This window comes from Macaca mulatta, chromosome 8, assembly GCF_049350105.2.
Source record: "Macaca mulatta isolate MMU2019108-1 chromosome 8, T2T-MMU8v2.0, whole genome shotgun sequence".
Classification (NCBI taxonomy): domain Eukaryota; kingdom Metazoa; phylum Chordata; class Mammalia; order Primates; family Cercopithecidae; genus Macaca; species Macaca mulatta.
In genome coordinates, this window is record NC_133413.1 from 151,167,721 (window position 1) to 151,186,617 (window position 18,897).

The window sequence follows — 18,897 nt, forward strand, 5'->3', positions numbered from 1 at the left end:
CCTCAAGAATCTTAAAATAGAGTGGAGGAAGGCAGATAAAATACAATCAAGTAACAAACGATATAATTAAAAATTGAGGCCAGGCACGGTGGCTCACGCCTGTAATCCCAGCAGTTTGGGAGGCCGAGGTGGGCTGATCACTTGAGATCAGGTGTTCGAGACCAGCCCAACCACCTCATCTCTACTAAAAACACAAAAATTAGCCAGGCATGGTGGCGGACACCTGTAGTCCCAGCTGCTTGGGAGACTGAGGCAGGAGAACTGCTTGAACCCGGGAAGAGGAGGTTGCAGCGAGTTGAGATCGCACGATTGCACTCCAGCCTGGGTGATGGAGGGAGACTCTGTCTCCAAAAAAAAAAAAAAAAAAAAAAAGGAGAGAGAAAAGTAGAATTAAAAGTTAAGATACTAAACTAAACAGGGTCCCAAGATAGAAGAGAGTATTTACCATGAAAAGAGCAGGAGAGGGACCACTGAAGCAGAGGTTCAGAAGGAGTAGTCATGGAGGAGACAGGGCCAGTCCTCTATCGAACCTCTCTGGGCATCTGTCTCACTCTGGCTACACTCACACCATGGCACTGGTCACCTGTGACCTGTACCTGTGGTTCCCTGTTTTGAGCATGGGGATCCTTTAAAAATCGAGAATGTACTGGACTCCTAAATGACAACAGTGAAACTTTTCCTAATTGTTTATACTCATACAAATTTAAGGAGACCTTGCAATAATTCTGAGGCCACCCAGTGCTTCGTAACTGAAAACCACTGACCAATACTACTAATGTGATATAACCATCAATAGCACTTTGGGTAGGGTACTCTTCTATCCAATAACAATGTAAATTCACTAAGACTGTAGCTTACACTTGTTTGAATGTCTCCACTATCCTCCTCACTGCAACACCCAGCAGGTTTATGCACAGCAGCATCCCTTCCACTTACGGGTCTTCTCATGCCTTCTCGGCTCCCACACCAAAAACATTCCAGGTCAAACTGAATCTCCCATTCTCCCAACTCCAACAGTATGGGTCACCCACACCTAGTAACTCTCCCAAAGGACATAATTCTGTCATTCTCCCTCATTCCCCTTCCACTGTGCCAAACTTCATTTAAAACTCTTTGTTCTCTTTCAAATCTGACTCAACCCACTCATGCCAATGGTCTGTGGGCTACCTGTAGACTGGGACAGTGTCTAGATCTGTAGTCCTAGCCTCAACCACACTAAATTGAGTGTGCTCTGTTCCCTAACAACTTACTGTAGTATTTCACTAATAGATCAGGAAACTTGAAGGAACACTGAAAAAGTTGAGTAGCGTCACTAGAAAAAGAGCCTGATATAAAGAGTATATTTTTCCTGTACTATTCTTAAATGCATGTCTTATTGCATTTGTAGAATGCTTTGTATTTTAAAGTCAACACTTTTATGTTTTTTCCTATGAGATTATCAAGAAGCTATGTGAGAGAGGAAGGGATACTGTTACTTTCTGGAGTCAGGGAACCAGTGACTAATCCTTACAGTCCTATTCTGGATGGGTTTGACAGAGAGCAAGACCCAGATATCTGAATACAGAGCTTTTGTCACAGATTGCATCTGATACATTATACCAACACTCTGACCCAACGATAATCAACATGACATTGACAGTTGTCTCTTTTGGTCTAAGATTTAATCTTCATATTAATCTCATGTGTTAGAAATGGATTTTATCCCCATTTTACAGATGTGTATACTGAAATACCAAAAAATGAAGCAATTTATCCAAAGTTAGCTATATTTTCTCATAACGTATGTCTTCTCCTGCTTGGGCTTCAGTTGATGGCATGCAGAATATGATCTCTGAAATAATAAAAAGTAAGAGCAGTAACATCCACTGTTGCTATGTGACAGGTACTGTGGTTAAGTAATATATTTACTAATCTGTTAAATATTCACATCAACCCTACAAAATACTATTTTCTTCACTGTAGAAATAAGAAACCAGACCCCAGACCCTGAGGCTAGAAAACGGCAGAGCTCATCTAAGCCAGACTCTGTCTTAACCCTAAAGTTTGTGTCCCCTGCTGCGCTTGAAAATCTTGATGTGTGCTCTGGATTAGCTGGGGAAATCACAGTTCAGAGTCCTCCCACCTCACTCCAAGGTGCTCTGCACGCTGGATATGGGAAGGACAAGAACCGAGGCTCTGCCAAAGCTACTAATATGGGGAAGCATCCAAAGAGTTAAAACAAAAGACACACCTTCAAAATGCACTAACACGCACGCATGTGCGTGCACATACACACACACACACACACACAATACTAATGATTCCACCATCACAATTATTTTACATATTGCTCATTTTCTTCTGCATGTCAAAATATTTGAACCTACAGAGACCTAGATGACAGGAATAACTGTGCACGTAACTTTTTTAGTTTTATGCTTAGCAGAGTATCAAATACAATCAAGAAGTAAAACCACGTTTTATGGGAGAAAGCTATACTAAAAACCTATGTGACTAGAATAAATGTCAGTTTTTTAAATCATATATTTTACATGGAAGGAAGGAAACTACACTTTACTTTCCCAAAAGCAATTTATCACTGTGGAGAAGGTCTTGGCACAATTTTGTTATTTTATTATGATAAAGGAGACTCTAATTACCTTGACAGAATCCAGTAAACTCTTAGGAAAAAATCGCTTTAAACCAACATCTTTTCTGAAATATAAAAATAAGCGTATTAACAAATAACACCACCAAATCAATTAATATAATGACAAACTTGCAAGAACATAAAAACACTGTAAATTATTTAACGTTCCATATATTATTTAGGAAGGAAACAAGTATAATAATGCTTTAATTTACCAGTATATTCACAGGAAGGATGGGACAAATCATTTTCTAGATATGTACAGAAAACACAAATACAAGTTGATTTAAATAGAAATCCTTTTGGTTTTTCCTTTTACCCTTATTATTGAAAACTCTTCTAAAATATTCCCTCTTTGTAAATCATAATGTATTTTAAAAACTGTCCTTTTTCAGATATTGCTTGAAGGTTATAAACATCAGTTCCAAATGGGTAATACTGTATTTGTAGAGAAAATAGCTAGACTGATTAGTAAATGATTCAGGATATACCTTACAAGTTACAGAAATAAATCCCTTAGGTTTATCCTAAAAGTTGACTATATTTAAAAATAGACTTTTTTGATCAAGGGACTCATTCGCTTATCTCAGTTTCACATTAGGGGGAGAAAAAAAAACAGATAAATTTACGTGATTTGCCCTAGGTAAAAAAGGTTAATTTATGGAAATCACAGCAATGTTCTTTAAGTCAGGCAACAAAATTAAATTATTATCAAGAACCACAACGCTCTGGCCAAGAAAATAGGTTAGAAAGAACAGCTGATTCTTTTCCTAGTACTTTGGTTACTAACTTACTCAGATGTTTTGGCCACTAGGTGTCACTCGTGTGCTAGTAATACAAAATAATGCCTCTGACGACATTAAGGAATGTCAGGAGACACATAAAAGGATCAAGGAGAAAAGGGAAATACAGGTTTCTTTTCAGAATCACATAATATATCACATATAACAAACTGAATATAAAGTACCAAGAAACAGGGATGACTTCCTCATCCATAACTGTAAGTTGGCTGGCGTTATAAACAAAACTATAGACATCATGTCATGATACTATAATTCAAACATTTTAAATCCCTTGTTCTATAATCCGACTGCTAGTAGTACCTAAACCAATGAATTCCTTCTCTGCTAAATCCAAAACTGGTCTCAGTTCTCATTCTTTCTTATTCTGCTATTACTATGTTCATTACATCCTAAAATTATCTCAGCTTCTATGATATACTACTTTCTGGTTTTACCCATCAGTTAATTCATACAACTACTGATTTTACATTTCTGTCTCTAGCCACTTTTGTTTGTAACTTCCCTTCCTTACCTTTACAGAACTATCATTATCTATTTTGACAGTTGGATATGAAGGGGGAAAAGTATCCACACAAGTTCTTCCTTTTCATTTTGCCTCCTAAAAACACAGCGTCTTTGCATTTTAAGGATTTTGATGCCAATCATTACTGGGAAGTAGCAAAATTAGTACACAAAAGACACACTCTGGAATCTACAAGGTGGTATTCTTGATCATTTCTGCCTCTATCTACATTTTCAAGCCACTATTCCATAACAGCAAGCACTGATTTTCATATCAAAGAGGTTTTCTTTTTTTGAGACCGAGTCTTGCTTTGTCACCCAGGCTAGAGTGCAGTGGCCCAATCTCAGCTCACTGCAACCTCTGCCTCCCAGGCTTCGAGCAATTCTCGTGCCTCAGTCTCCCAAGTAGCTGGGATTACAGGCCTGCACCACCACACCCGGCTATTTCTTGTAATTTTAGTAGATACAGGGTCTCACCATGTTGGCCAGGCTGGTCTCAAACTTCTGACCTCAAGTGATCTGCCTGCTTCAGCCTCCTAAAGCGCTGGGATTACAGGCATGAGCTACTGCGCCCGGCCTCAGAGAGTTCTTAATTTGAATCCTGGCTCTGCCATAGGATGGACTTGCTGTTAACACCTGTGAGCCTCCGGTTACTTGTAAAGTGGGGATGTGAACTACTACCACACAGTGGTGCTGAGGTTTAAGTAAACTGTTTATGAAGTTCCTGGAACGTGAAGGGGGTAGTTTCTGTTCTGCCATAGAAGAATGCCTTAGAAAGCACTGCTGTCTGGACAGCTTCTGGTCTACATGCCCTGTGTGCCTCACTGTTTAATGCAGAAGGAGGCATGGCCTGACCTGAGGTTTGTTGGTGGACAGTAGAGGTCGTGAGAAGTCGTGAGATTCAGGGGCTACTGTGGACAGAGGCAACAGGGATGAGTGACTGGACATGAGGTGTGAGGGAATGCTGAAGCTATGCACCGAGAACGGGAAGGTGGGTGGGCATCAACAGTTCTATTTTAGACATGTGAGGCTGGGCGAGGTATACATACATGCCCTTCTAGTAGGGATTTCAAGAAGGCAACTGGCCATGTCAGTATTTGGTTGAGGGAAAGACCAAGGCAGGGAATATCCTCTCCCCGACTGTGTGGCTGTCAACTGCTATTAGTCAACCCAGTTACACATCTATTTTTCTCAGAGCCAGGCAGAAATAAAAAACTTACCATATTCATTGCTGTCACAAATAAGAAAATTAAAGATAAACCAAAAAGTGTTGTATGATTCAAGAAAAATGAAAGGAAGCATATATTTTTTGAAAATAAAGACGAATACTAGGTATTGCTTTTACTTCAAAGGTGAAGACAACTCCATTTAAAAAAAAACACCTGAAGGCCAATAATTAGCATATATACAGTATAGATTTTCTTAAACTTATTTTGAGTAATAATGAATTTGTAACATTTGTCCATATGTTAGAACTTTATTGACACCTGGCAGTTGAGAAAATAAAAATGAGGCTCAAGCACACAAGGTCATGGTAAAAAGTCTGCAACACTGCCTTTAACACATTTTAATTTAATCTAGAAGTCAAACTACTTCAGGTTTTGTGATAGAGGACTCTGAGCACACCTAACGCACTATGTTAAAAGATTTTAGGGAAAGCCTATTATAGATATCTAAATTTAAAGCCTTAGGAAACCAAGCAGGGACTTGTAGGCTGTCCCATTTTTAATATGAGGTCGCCTCTCTCCACGATCTGTGTGTCTGGGACTGGTTTACAACGTGCACTCTAATAAGCAGTAGTTTTGCCTCAAGTGGCATAAAAACCTTCTTTGAGCCCAAACTCTATACAACTGTCCTGTATGTGAATAAAACAACAAATACAACTTATACATCATAAACAAAACATAATTACTAACCTTTATCATATAATAATTCCTGACTATATTAACTGTCAAAGGATATGTCCTAAATGCATTTAAACTCATGTAATAAAAAACTAGCTCACATGAAGCTTTTAGAATACTGCCAAACCCCAGTTCCCAAAGCCAAGCATCAGTTTATTAGATTCCCACATCAGTTCAGAGAAAACTCTTGAACCCATACACAGATGACAAGACACTAACATTAGGTTAGAACTGTGTTGCCCAATATGCAACCACTAGTGATATGTAGCTATTTATACTTAAATTAGTTGAATTAAATTAAAAATTATGTTCCCAACTGCAATGCTCAGCACATTTCAAGTGATGAGCAGTCCCATGGGGCTAGAGGCCACCAAACTCAGTGGGGCACCCACAGAACAGTTCCATTGTTGCAGAAAGCTGCAATGGGTGGGGCTGCGACAGAGCAATGAATCTAGGACTTCGGGCACCCTCATTCTCTAGGGCTTGCTGCTGTGGGCCCAAAGGCTCCTCAGTAAGGGCAGAGACGGGTGAAATGCATGAGTACTGGGGATAGGTGCAGAGCTACCACAGGCACAACCACACAAGGTTCCTGCCTTGCTCAGAAAGACTGGGGAAAGGAGGTATAGAGGGGTGAGGAGAGAGCTCTACCATGACAACGCAGAAGGCAGCAGATCTTACAGGAGACAGCTGTACGTTAAACAAGAAGCCTTTCATTGGGATTGCCTGTATATACATAGCAGAGGGCTTCTAAGTATTACCTTTCCTACTTCTCTCTCAGAACTAACAAAAACAGTTTCTATGATCTATTCACTAAGATTCAAATCATTTAGATTTGAAGCTACAAAGACTAGAGAGGCTGTATTTGTTTACTTCCTCACGGAGACTGTATGACATACTAGGCACCATAACAGATCATGGGGTAGAAAAATCACTAATATGTTTCCTTTTCTTAAGTGAGATAATTACATAAACAACTAACTACCACACAGTGTGAAAGGTACTATAAGAGTTTAAAACCAATGCACTTAGCCATCGAGATTTAAGGTTTTTGTGGCCAATTTTAACCAGAACTCTCTTCATGTTTAACTGACCTCTATCCTTTAAGTGAAAGATTTAGAACACTGCTGACTGATGTGGTCTTCGTTCTCTTTTGCTAAACCTCAAAATCCCATTCATTACTCCACTGATTCCTGTTGCCATTTAGCATTTTTGGAAAATCCCTAGAGAGCTCTGCCCTCCCACATCCCTGCATGATGACTGTACACCTCCTCGTATTCCTCCTTTCACACCATAGTGGCCATCCAGAATCGTTCAGGAAAAGAGGCTGTGTAGGAGGGCCCCTCCCCACCTGCACCAGCTGACTGCCATCAGCATTCCCCACTCACTGAGATGAATCCTCTACAGTGCCCGTCTAGTCCCAGCCTGTGGTCTTATCCTACACGTGTGTATTCACATCTACAAATTCGTAACACAGCTGGCTTTCAGAAGCCTCCGATGGGAATCAACTGTCTTTACATATTAAAAAGAAACTAACCTTATTATAAGCAAATTCTTATGTCAAAGATAAATTTCTCTTCTGGCAGTATTTCTGAGAAGATTCTTGTCTGGCGACCTTGTTTAATATTTTGTGAAAACAATTCCTCAAATACTTAAAACCTAGGCAAAAATGCAGCCAAAACTAACTTCAAATATAACTTAAACAGGCATTTCCATGTAGTAACTCTATCTTACCCTTTCTCCAAAACTGTCAGAATTGAGTATATTTAATTCAGAAATAGTATGGTGGTACTTTCACCTCTAAATTATACTCAAGCCTCTTAACAATAGACAAACGCTAAAATTATCTAACTGCAATGGAGATTGCTGTTTCTTAATGACATTCTTCCCTTCATCCTGGGGATGAAGTTGTCTTTTGGTCAGGTACAGTGCTGCCTTCCCCAGTCTCTTCTGTAGCAAGGTCTGGCTATGTGACTATGTTTTCTCCTATGTTCCTCTAAGGGAAAGTACTAAACAGCAGGTTCATAAATAATGTCACTATTATTTAATGTTGTTTCATTATAATGTAGATGAGAAAAAAAAATCGATTCCCAGCTGGGTCACTATATGGAGTGTGCATGTTCTCCCTGTGTCTGTGTGGGGTTTCTATGGTTACTCCAGTTTCCTCCCACATCCCAAAGATATGCATGTTAGGGGAACTGGTATCTGAACTGTCCTAGGATGAGTGAGTATAGGGAGGGAGGAGAGAGTATTCCCTGTGACAAGAATGGCATCCTGTTCAGGGCTGGCTTCTGCCCTGCATCCTGAGCTGCTGGGATAGACAGCCACCCATGACCTTGAACTGGAATAACTGGGTAAATAATTATGTCTTCTTTTTAATCAGACTTTTAAAAATGTATGCTTACATTTATTCCAATGTTTAATACTAGAAGTGTTTTGGATCTCTACTTAGAAGCTGGGGATGTTTTTGTGACCAGAAGGTAGCTGCTTTCTCTCCTCCTCACCTCTTATTTACAAAAGATGTAAATAAAAGTATTGTCTGTTTTACACTCCAGTTGTTCCCTGTTGTGTGAGCCCACAGGAAGTAACGTACCAGGGACAGGGGCTGGGGGACTTCACTGTCTTCTCCTTTGCCTACAAAAAAGGTACCTTGGTTCTTCCTAGATTGGAAAGACATGAAAAAGAAAGACTAATGAACTCTTTAGCTGGTTTAAAGAAAAAACCCTTAAGTTTCTAGATAGTATTTGTCTCACTCTCAGAAACTGTGCCTTAGCGGTAGCAGTACTAGTATAACTCAAAATAGTTATTTATGGCTGGGCATGGTGACTCACACCTGTAATCCCAGCACTTTGGGAGGTCAACGCGGGTGGATCACTAGAGGTCAGGCATTCGAGACCAGCCTGGCCAAAATGATGAAAGCCTATCTCTACTAAAAATATAAAAATAAGCTGGGGATGGTGGTGCACACCTGTAATCCCTGCTACTTGGGTGGCTGAGGCAGGAGAATCACTTGAACCTGGGAGTTGGAGGTTGCACTGAGCTGAGATCATGCCACTGCACTCTAGCCTGGGCAACAGAGCGAGAGACTCTGTCTCAAAACAAACAGAAACAAAAAAAGTTATTTATTAATACAGTAAAGCAGCCAGGCGTGGTGGCTCACGCCTATAATCCTAGCACTTTAAGGAGCCCGAGGTGGGCTGATCACTTGAGGTCAGGAGTTCAAAATCAGCCTGGCCAACATAGTAAAACCCCGTCTCTACTAAAAATACAAAAAAAAAATCAGCCAGGCATGATGGCGGGCACCTGTAATCCCAGTTATTTGGGAGGCTAAGGCAGGAGAATCGCGTGAACCTGGGAGGAGGTTGCAGCGAGCCGAGGTTGCACCACTGCACTCCAGTCTGGGCAATATAGCAAGGCTCCGTCTCAAAAAAAAAAAAAAAAAAATACAGTAAAGCTGAAAGGGTATTCTGCATTAGGCTGTAAACAACTGAGTTTGACTTTAAAATTCCTGCCGGAATCTAATAAATTATGTGGAACATTTCATGAGTTTTCTTATTAGAAAGGAAAAAGAGAACCATGAAAAGAACTAATAAGAAACAAGTAGTATTCTGCATTCATGTATACTTCCTTTCTGTACTGAAGAAATACATAAATTTCTAAATGGCTCCAAGTTACTAGCCAAAACCAATAGGAAAAAGCAATGCCAATGCTCTCCTTGAGGTATGGGGGCCGCTAGGGTCCCCAGTTGCTCCTGTGATAGAACAGCCATGGTGTATGCATGCAAGTCCCTGCACATCCTCTCAGCCAGGCCACTCCTAAAGCACTGGCATCAGCCTTTACAATGGCCGCAATGGAAGACAGGACCAAATGCAATGTTGTTAAGTATCTTTATTATATAAAATATAAATAGGTTAATGTTTTTGCTGGTATGCTATTATTGGGCCAGGTGTGGTGGCTCATACCTATAATCTCAGCACATTGGGAGGCCAAAGTAGGAAGACTGCTTGACCAGCATCCGTTAAGCTACTGTTCAAGAACAAGGGTGAAATTTTTAAGAGAGAGAGATTTAAAAACAGAATTTTATCATCAGAAACTACATATTAAAAATTTCTAGGCCGGGTGCGGTGGCTCACACTTGTAATCCCAGCACTTTGGGAGGCTGAGGCGGGCGGATCACAAGATCAGGAGATCGAGACCATCCTGGCTAACACAGTGAAACCCCGTCTTTACTAAAAACACAACAAATTAGCCAGGCATGGAGGTGGGCACCTGTAGTCCCAGCTACTCAGGAGGCTGAGGCAGAAGAATGGCATGAACCCAGAAGGCGGAGCTTGCAGTGAGCTGAGATCGTGCCACTGCACTCCAGCTTGGAAGACAGAGTGAGACTCCGTCTCAAAATACAAAATAAACAAACAAACAAAAAAACACTTCAAAGTAAAAGAAAAAGGGAAACTGATGTTGGAAAGATAGATTGAGCTACAATGAAGAATGTTTAGGCAATAGGGAGATAAACATGCAGGTTTCTAGGATGCCCCCAGTGCACGCGCGCACACACACACACACACACACACACACACACAGCACGACATGCAGAAGGGAAACTTTTTGGCTTTCTGGACCGACGGTACCTGCAAGGTGGGGACGATGAACCCGGCACTTGGGCACTGAGATTGGACCTGAGGGAGTCGGAAGTGGTATCATTTCCTGGCTCTTGTCAGAAGCCGCAACAGTGGAAATTAAGCCCCCTGGAATTCAGCTTGCTCAGTCTAGGGCCACTAGCCTCTGATTCAAACCACTTTGGTGGCCTGAGTGAGAGTCAGAGTAACAGCAGATTGAGACATCCCAGTACCTCAAGGTTATTGTCAAATACAGAACAGAAAACAGCTATGCATAAAAAACATGAAGAAATAAATGGTGCAAACACCACAGATGTGCATAGCAGAGGTTACCAAGCATGAAGATTACATCATATGAAATGGAACGTCTAGAAATGAAAAATGTAAGTGGTAGAATGAAATAAATGAACAACGTATGGCATAAAGATACTACTGAAGAGAATTAAAGAATTAGACGACAAATCCAAGGAAAAATCCCCCCCAAAAAAGAGGATCCAGAGAGACAGAGATAGAAAATACAAAAAATGTAAGAGATAGCAAAGATCAGAAATGCATCTATTGATTATTAAAGAGACAGTGGCATATATTTTCCAGATGAAAAATATGAATCTACAGAATTGAGAAGTATGCCTTATTCCAACTGGATTTATAAAAAGAAATCGAAGCACAAGACATGAATAAAACTAGAAAAGATGAAAAGTAGGAAAAGGACCTTAAAAGAAAAAGCAACCACAAAGAAATGTCAATAGACATTTCTAGTCATAACAGAATATCTTTACAGTGTTGAGGAAAAAAAACTCAATGATCTGAACAATATATTTGGAACAAAAGGAAAAGCATACCAGAAAGGTGGTCTGAGATACAAACATGGTTATTTTAAACAAGGTCTTGCTCTGTTGCCCAGGCTGGAGTGCAGTGGCATGATCACAGCTCACTGCAGCCACAACAACCTGAGCTCAAGCAATCCTCCAGCCTCAGCCTCCCAACTAGGTGGGACCACAGCTGCGTGCCACTGCACCTGGCTAGTTTTTAAAATTATTTGTAGAGATGAGGTCTTGCAACATTATGTTATCCATGCTGGTCAACACATCTTCCCACCTTGGCCTCCCAGTGTGCTGGGATTATAGGTATGAGCTACTGCACCTGGCCCAATAAAGGATGTTTAAGAAATAAAATAATACACATGCAGGGAAAGCCAAAAATAATAACTGTATAAAATAATAATAATGTCTAATATTTGGAGTTTCAATTTTGAAAAGATACAACTAAAATAACAGGAAAAAATGATGTGTAAGTTGGAAGAAGATGGGGAGACTTAAGGTGTTTCATGGTCCTTGCTTTAAGACAGGGTTAGATAAGTTTAAAATCTGGAGTTGGTTAATATAGAAGGTTAAATGTAAGGGTAACTAATGAAAGAGTAGAGATGTTTATAAATTTCAAAGTAATTACAGAAGAAAATGTGGACTAAGAATACCAACTAAGAAATAAACAGCACATGCAGTCACACACAATTCATTTCTAGGACACTGGAAACAGACAATAAAAGCGAGTCCAATATATCACGCATCCTAAGAAATACAAATGTACTTAACCTATCAGTTCAAAGACATACTTAGCAAACTGGATTTAAGAAATCCAGCACTATGACATTTTTAAAAGACACACCTAAAAAGTATAAGGACACACAAAAGTTGAAAGTGAAAAAATGGTAATGTATAAACCAGGTCAAGGCTAACCAAAGAAGGCAAAACAGATTTCAGAACAACAACAACAACAACAAAAAATTATCAGGCATAGAGAAGATCACTACATAATGATGCAAGATTCAATTTACCAAAAACGCATATTGTTTGGATGTTTAAATAAAAGAGCCTCAAAATACAAAGGAAAAATAAATAGACTTATAGGAAGAAACTGGCAAAGTCATTATCACAGATGGGTATGTTAACAAGCTTGAATAGGAAATGCATTTTTTAAGTCACACTAAAACATTTATAACAACTGATCACACAGAGCAAATACAACAAAATGTTAATAACTGTAGCATTCTGGTGCTAGACACATAGATGCTGACTGAACAAGTCTCTCAACTTTTTTGTATTTTTGAAACTTTTTCATGATAAAACACTAGGGGATCTTATTCTAGGGTCCACAAAGGAAGGCTCCACAAAAGCTGAGAGGCTCTTGTCACACAGACCATGCTATCTGAGCATAATGCCATTAAGTCAAAAGTTTATTTAAAAAGAAAATATTTTTAAAATCCACACATTTGAAAATATAAAAACAGAATGAATGCACAAAAGTTTCAAAACAAACATTTAACAATCTTAACTTCTGGAATGCCTTTGTAAAAATAGGATCTTAAAACTCAAAAACCAAAATGAAAATACCATTTTACTACATTAAAGAAAGACAAACTTCTGTATGATGAGAGCCATATACACATAGTTGAAAGAAAATGACGAGCTAGGAAAGAAAATACAGAACTAACATTACAAGATAGTGTTAACATGACAAAGACTGCTTAAGATCAATAAAGAAAAAATAAACATATTAGAAAAGCTTATTTAAAATACAGTTAATTTACAAAAAAACTTAAAAATGGCCATATATGCAAAGAGGTTTAATATTACCAGTAATCAAACTAATATAAAGCAAGTTATCATCTGTTGCCTATCATATAGGCAAAAATGAACAAAAAATGGCACCATGCCTTACACTATTATTAACCTGAACTGAATGTCAACTATTATGTGGCTGTTTAAATGTAGTATTGTATACTCATGGGTGGACTATATACTAATGTATATTTCTATTTAGTCACATGGAAAGATGTATTAAACAAAGTTGAATAAAAAGGCAAGATGCATATAGGATCATTCCACTTATATTAAAACTATGCATTGAATGCGCACACAATTGTCGAAACAGAGAGCTATAAGGATATTTACTAAAACTATGATGATGGTTATCAGTAAGAGGAGTTGAAAAAATTTTCTTATTTGACAGTGTAGTTTCAATGTTTCTCTAACTAGAATGTATTATTACCTTTGAAAACAAATAAATTAAAAATCATTTAAAAAGGGCTCAAAATTAAACCAACAGATGAACAATAACATTGTTTTCTATCATTTTTTTTTTCTTAATGCTCTTTAAAGAAACTCTACAGTTTGGTTTTCATCCTGACTGACAATCAGTATCTCCCATGGATAATAATCATAATTATAGTCCGCATTTATTCAGTGTTGGGTACAATATGTATTAAGCTCTTGACATAAATTATCTCACTCCTTACGACACTCCTATATATGTATCACCAATATCCCCATTTTACACGTTTGGAAACAGACACCAAGAGCTTACTAATAAAACCTGGCAAATAAAATAGTCAAGGTGTAATAAGGACTTGAACCCAGATATTCTGCATTAAGAAGTCACTCAACTAATCTACTTATAAGGAGACAGGGTGCTGAATTCACACAAGTTGTATAATTGCAAAGAATCACTAACATGGAACAAAAGCACAGGAATTTAGAAAGAGGGGAGAGCAAAATAAGCACAATAATATCCTAGAACTACAAGAAACTCAAGATTCCTCTTTCTTTTAACTGTCATATTTACTTACTTTAAATATCGCACATATAAATTAACTAAGATGAAACAGCCATATCAAAACAACAGATAATTCAACTTTCCATGCAGTCCTCTAAGAAGGATCTAATTTACAAACTCATGCTGTCTAGTTCTTCTGTTTCAAGCAATAATAATCACAAGCCCTTACTTATGTATAGCAATTCTCCCATCCAAGTACAAACCAGGCCCGACCCTGCTTAGCTTCCGAGATCAGATGAGATCGGGCACGTTCAGGGTGGTATGGCCGTAGACATGTATAGCAATTCTCATATTCTCCATTTCACTGACCCCTGACAAAAACTATGTAACGTTTTGAAAGCACTGGTTAAAGCCCTAATTTGTCCTCTTCTATTCGTCTCTTCTCTGATCATCTGAAGTTCTGTAATTTCTAGAAATAAGCCCAATTTACACCAACTTCAGTGCAAAATTTGACTTTCATTTCAAACAGATCTTGAACTTAAAATTCTTCTCTCCAAACGTACCACTCAGAAATTCACCTTGACAGATAATCTGCTTTTCTTTAACTGTTTTGGCAATTAAAAACATGTCAATGTATTATTCGTGGAAATTTCTTTCAAGTATCTCTCTTCCTGTATCCTTTTGACAGTATGTCTGGCTGTCTTCATTCCTTTGTACACCTCTGGTTCTCACACAGACTCTATCTCTCAGTTACTATTTCATTTTCCTGTCTTGGCCTCACATAGAGATAGGTAGAATACAAATCACATCATTCTTTTTCCCCGGTCACTACACTAGGGTAGGCTTCCACAGCGACCCTGAAAGATGATCACATGTGTTCCTGGAGTCCTCTCCCTATATGTAACTCAGTCAGGCCACTGAACTAGCACTCTTCTCTTGACTTCACATAACTATTTGCCATCTATTGTACCTTTTTAGATCATCTCTAACTACTTGCTTAATTCTCCCATCAGGATTTTCTTTTTAGATAGGCCTTTTATTTTACAATAGTTTTAGATTTACAAAAGAGTTACAAAGAGAGTATCCTGTATAGTCCACACCCAGGTCCCCCTACTATTGATATCTTGCATTACTTTGGTAAATTTGTCACAAATAATAAACCCAGTATGAATATATTATGATTAACAAACTCTGTACTCAGATTTCATCAGTTTTTTCCCTATCCTTTTTCTGTTCCAAGATCTTATTGAGGACACCACATTACATGTAATCATCATGTTTCTTTAGGCAACTCCTGGATATGTGAGTTTCTCTGACTTCCACTGTTTCCTTCATCACCTTGACAATTTTGAGGAGTACTGGTTAGGTACTTTGTAAAATGTGCCTAAAGAGGGATTTGTTTGATGTTTTTTCTCATGATTAGACTCAGGTTATGGGGTTTTGTTATGAGGAAGGCTACAGAGGTAAAGTGTCTTTCTCCACACATTACATCATGGTTGCACACTATCAACACTACTGATCACTGGTTATGCTGACTTTGACCACCTGGCTGAAGTCATGCCTGTCAGGTTTCTTCACTGTAAAGTTACTTTTTCCCCACACTTCCTTTCCTTATTATACTCTTTAGAAACAAGTCACTAAATGTAGCTCATACGTTAGAGATGAGTTTTATGCCCTACCTCCTTTGAGAGAGGGAATCTACATAAATTTTTTGGAATTTTTCTGTAGAGGAAATTTGTCACTGCTCCTTTAAATATTTATTGATTCAAGTATTTATATTACTATGGATTCATGGGTATTCATACTTTGGGTTATAATCTAATACTATGTAACTTAATTTGTTGCTCAAATTGTTCCAGCTTTTGTCACTGGGAACTTTTTCCACTGGCTCCTTCATCCTCTGACACGGCCCCATCGTTTTGCTTTTTGAGCACTTCCTTCTTTCTGGCACTACAAGCAGCTCTAGGGCTCACCCTTGTATTTTTTCTCCTCTCCCTCGAACTGCATTTTTCCAAGGAGCTCTGGTTCCTTCCACTGAAGAATGGTACTAGAAACCAAGATCTAAGCACAGAGTACCATAAGAGATGATTTTTAATGCTGCTGGTATTTGTGATTTCATAACAGTGAAATAAACGAACAGTGATCTTTCCTTTTTCATTTTAAAAAACATGAATGTTCCCTTAGAACTAAAAATCAATATGCTCCAAGTAACTTGTTTTCTTTCTCCTCAAGCACACTGCTTTTCTGTGACTGGTATCCATAGTGGCCCATGAGAGAAAACCAAGAGACTCCTTGGGTTCCTCCCTGTCCTTGATTCAAATATAATCAGGCTCCAGTCACACAGACTCTGCCTCTCCTAGCCCAGGTCTCCATGGCCACTGCTTCCTTCTGTCTCACAGCCTCATCATTCTCATATGGACAAGAAAGGTGCAGCAGCTTCCTGACTCACTGCTTCCATCTTTAAACTTCTTTAATAAAATTCTAATCTCACAAATATGGAATTCTAACTTGCGAATCTCATCATATAATTGTCCTGCTTGAAATGATGAGTTAGCGATGCTCAAAGGCTAAGTCCAGACTCTTTGAAGAATGTACTAGAGAGGTAACGACCTGGTCCCTGTATACACGTCCCTATCTCCCTCATAAGAATGCTATTCTATCTACTCACAACCAACTTAGAGTTTCCTAACCTTTGCCTGATGGTCCATGTTTCTATGCCTTTGCAAATGTTGATTTATCCTCTTGACTGGCTTCCTGGGTCCCATGCAACAAACCCCACATACCTACACTTTGTGAACCACTCATTCTTTAAGACTTAGGTTAAATAACATCTCCATGTGAAAACACCTCACACATCAAGCACCATTCTCCTGCAAACACCCAGCTGATACTTCCACTTTCATTTCTAGCACATTAGGTTATAATTTTGCTTACTTGTCTGAGAGTCTTCCTTTTAGTGAAATGCTTCCTGGGGGTTAAAATTTTGTTTAATTTCCGAATCTCCGGCACTTAGCTACAAAGGACTCAATGTTCAATTATCTTTTGCTGAATTAATTATGAAAAAGATGAAGTATAGGGCTTCTAGTCTCCCACAACGTAAACTCCAGATTGGGTTAATTTAATACAATCTAATATAACAGTCTAATGCACAAATTAATTTCATTATTGGAAAAATTTCTAGTTATTCTAGATTTTTCTGATACATGAGCAGTGAGTAACTTCCGTATCTCCGTTTGTGAAAAACAATCTGTAGTAACTTATACAGAGACTACAAACATTAATTTATAAGCAATTTATAGGCAGCTGTAGAATTCAATATAAATTAGAAAAAATATCACCTTGCTATGATTAACTCTACACAGACAAAATGTGTACGTTAACAGGCCATATACAATATTAGCTTTAAGACATCTATCAACAAATCTAAATGTTTACTAACACAATTAATGTCATCAAGGATTCTGTTCTTTTCCTCTTCCAGACATAAAATTTTAGAAATAGTAGTGTTTCAGAATCAGTATTTAATTTTAAGATAAACTACAAACTAATTTAGTTCCGCATATTTGCAGGTATAGCTTATAAGTATAATACTTACTCTAATACTTCATAGTTAGACTTCTTTTCTAGGGCATTGCCCCGCATCTCCCAGTATGATCGCCTAAAATCAGGGAAGAGGGAAGATATACATTTACATGTATATATAAGGAAAGGTTATGTTGTTAAATGATAAAAACTGGGGGAGAGGCAGCTGAATAATAAATAAAATCAATGGCAACAACTGCAATTATCTTTGCACCAAACCAACAGTTCATAATTTACTCAAATTTTATTCAGTATTTCACTGATAATCATTATGAAGAAAAGGAAAATACCTGCAAAATATTCAAAAATAATTTAAAAATTGATAAATAAAGGCCTCAATGTATAGTTACCATCTTACCGTATTTCTAGACAACCCAACTTCAAAGCAATTTCCTGGTCCACTTGATCAGCTATCTCTAACATATAATCGCTCTTCACCTACAACAAAAGGAATAGGATAAACAACACTGTTTTAAAAGAAAAATATTAGATATATGCATTCAATAAATGTTTCCTGAGTACCTTTCATATAGTTTACATTGTGTCAGTAATTATGCCTGATGTTAAAGATATAAACATGAGTTATACCAAAAAATATTAAAGAAATAAAACGGTCTCCTATTAAGAAAAGCTCATATAATCTATGACCACTTAAATGGGACATTAAGAAACAGTGAATAGAGTCTGAATCATAATAACCTTCAGCTGCTCCACACCCTTCCCATGCTGTCAAAAGTGAAAACCAGAAGGGAAATTTCCATTTCTACAAAAATTTGCAGATGTATTTTCTGACCTCAAACTACAGTTCCAGCAGCATATTTTGGACTCCAATGAAAAGGCAAAGGATTTACATACTTCAAATCCATTTAAATGTGCAGCTGAGGTGTTTCCATCTAACCATCAATTTTAAGTGATTAATCTGCAAAGTAATACAAGCTTAAAGTCTAAAGCAAAGACAAGAATCTAATGGAATTCTTGAAATGCCTTCTAAACAATGAATAAACTCAATTTTAAAAGCTGATAAGAGTGATATCAATACTTGCAAGTAATTGTCACTGTGAACACATTTTCAAAGATGAAATGTGTACCATTTCCTTGTAGATTAGCCTGAAGAGATTAAAATCTGCAATTTATTTTGATAAGCGCACCCATTTTGAACCTCACATGAAATGTTACCCCCCTTCCTCCAAGAAGCATCCCATTCTCTTCAGCAGCACACCTGTGTTACTAGAAAACTACACTCTATTATGAACTTTATCAACACAAAAATTTGTGCAAATTTGTCTTCTCTCTTGTTCTGTACTTTCATAATA

At 38.0% G+C, this 18,897-nt stretch overlaps 1 protein-coding gene across 48 annotated transcripts in view; it reads right to left on the bottom strand.

Moving 5' to 3' along the window:
- Positions 1–18,897, bottom strand: part of PTK2 (protein tyrosine kinase 2) — a 357,319-nt gene that overhangs the window by 183,546 nt on the left and 154,876 nt on the right. For all 48 annotated transcript variants that reach the window (XR_013397442.1, XR_013397443.1, XM_077944113.1 and 45 more), the window contains 3 exons: positions 17,943–18,022; positions 17,598–17,660; positions 2,640–2,694 (listed from right to left, as the gene is read on the bottom strand). Coding sequence is in view for 46 of the 48 variants with exons in the window: in XM_077944113.1 (XP_077800239.1) it covers positions 2,640–2,694; positions 17,598–17,660; positions 17,943–18,022 (198 nt within the window). In the remaining 2 variants the exon portion in view is untranslated. The remainder of the gene's footprint in view (positions 1–2,639; positions 2,695–17,597; positions 17,661–17,942; positions 18,023–18,897) is intronic.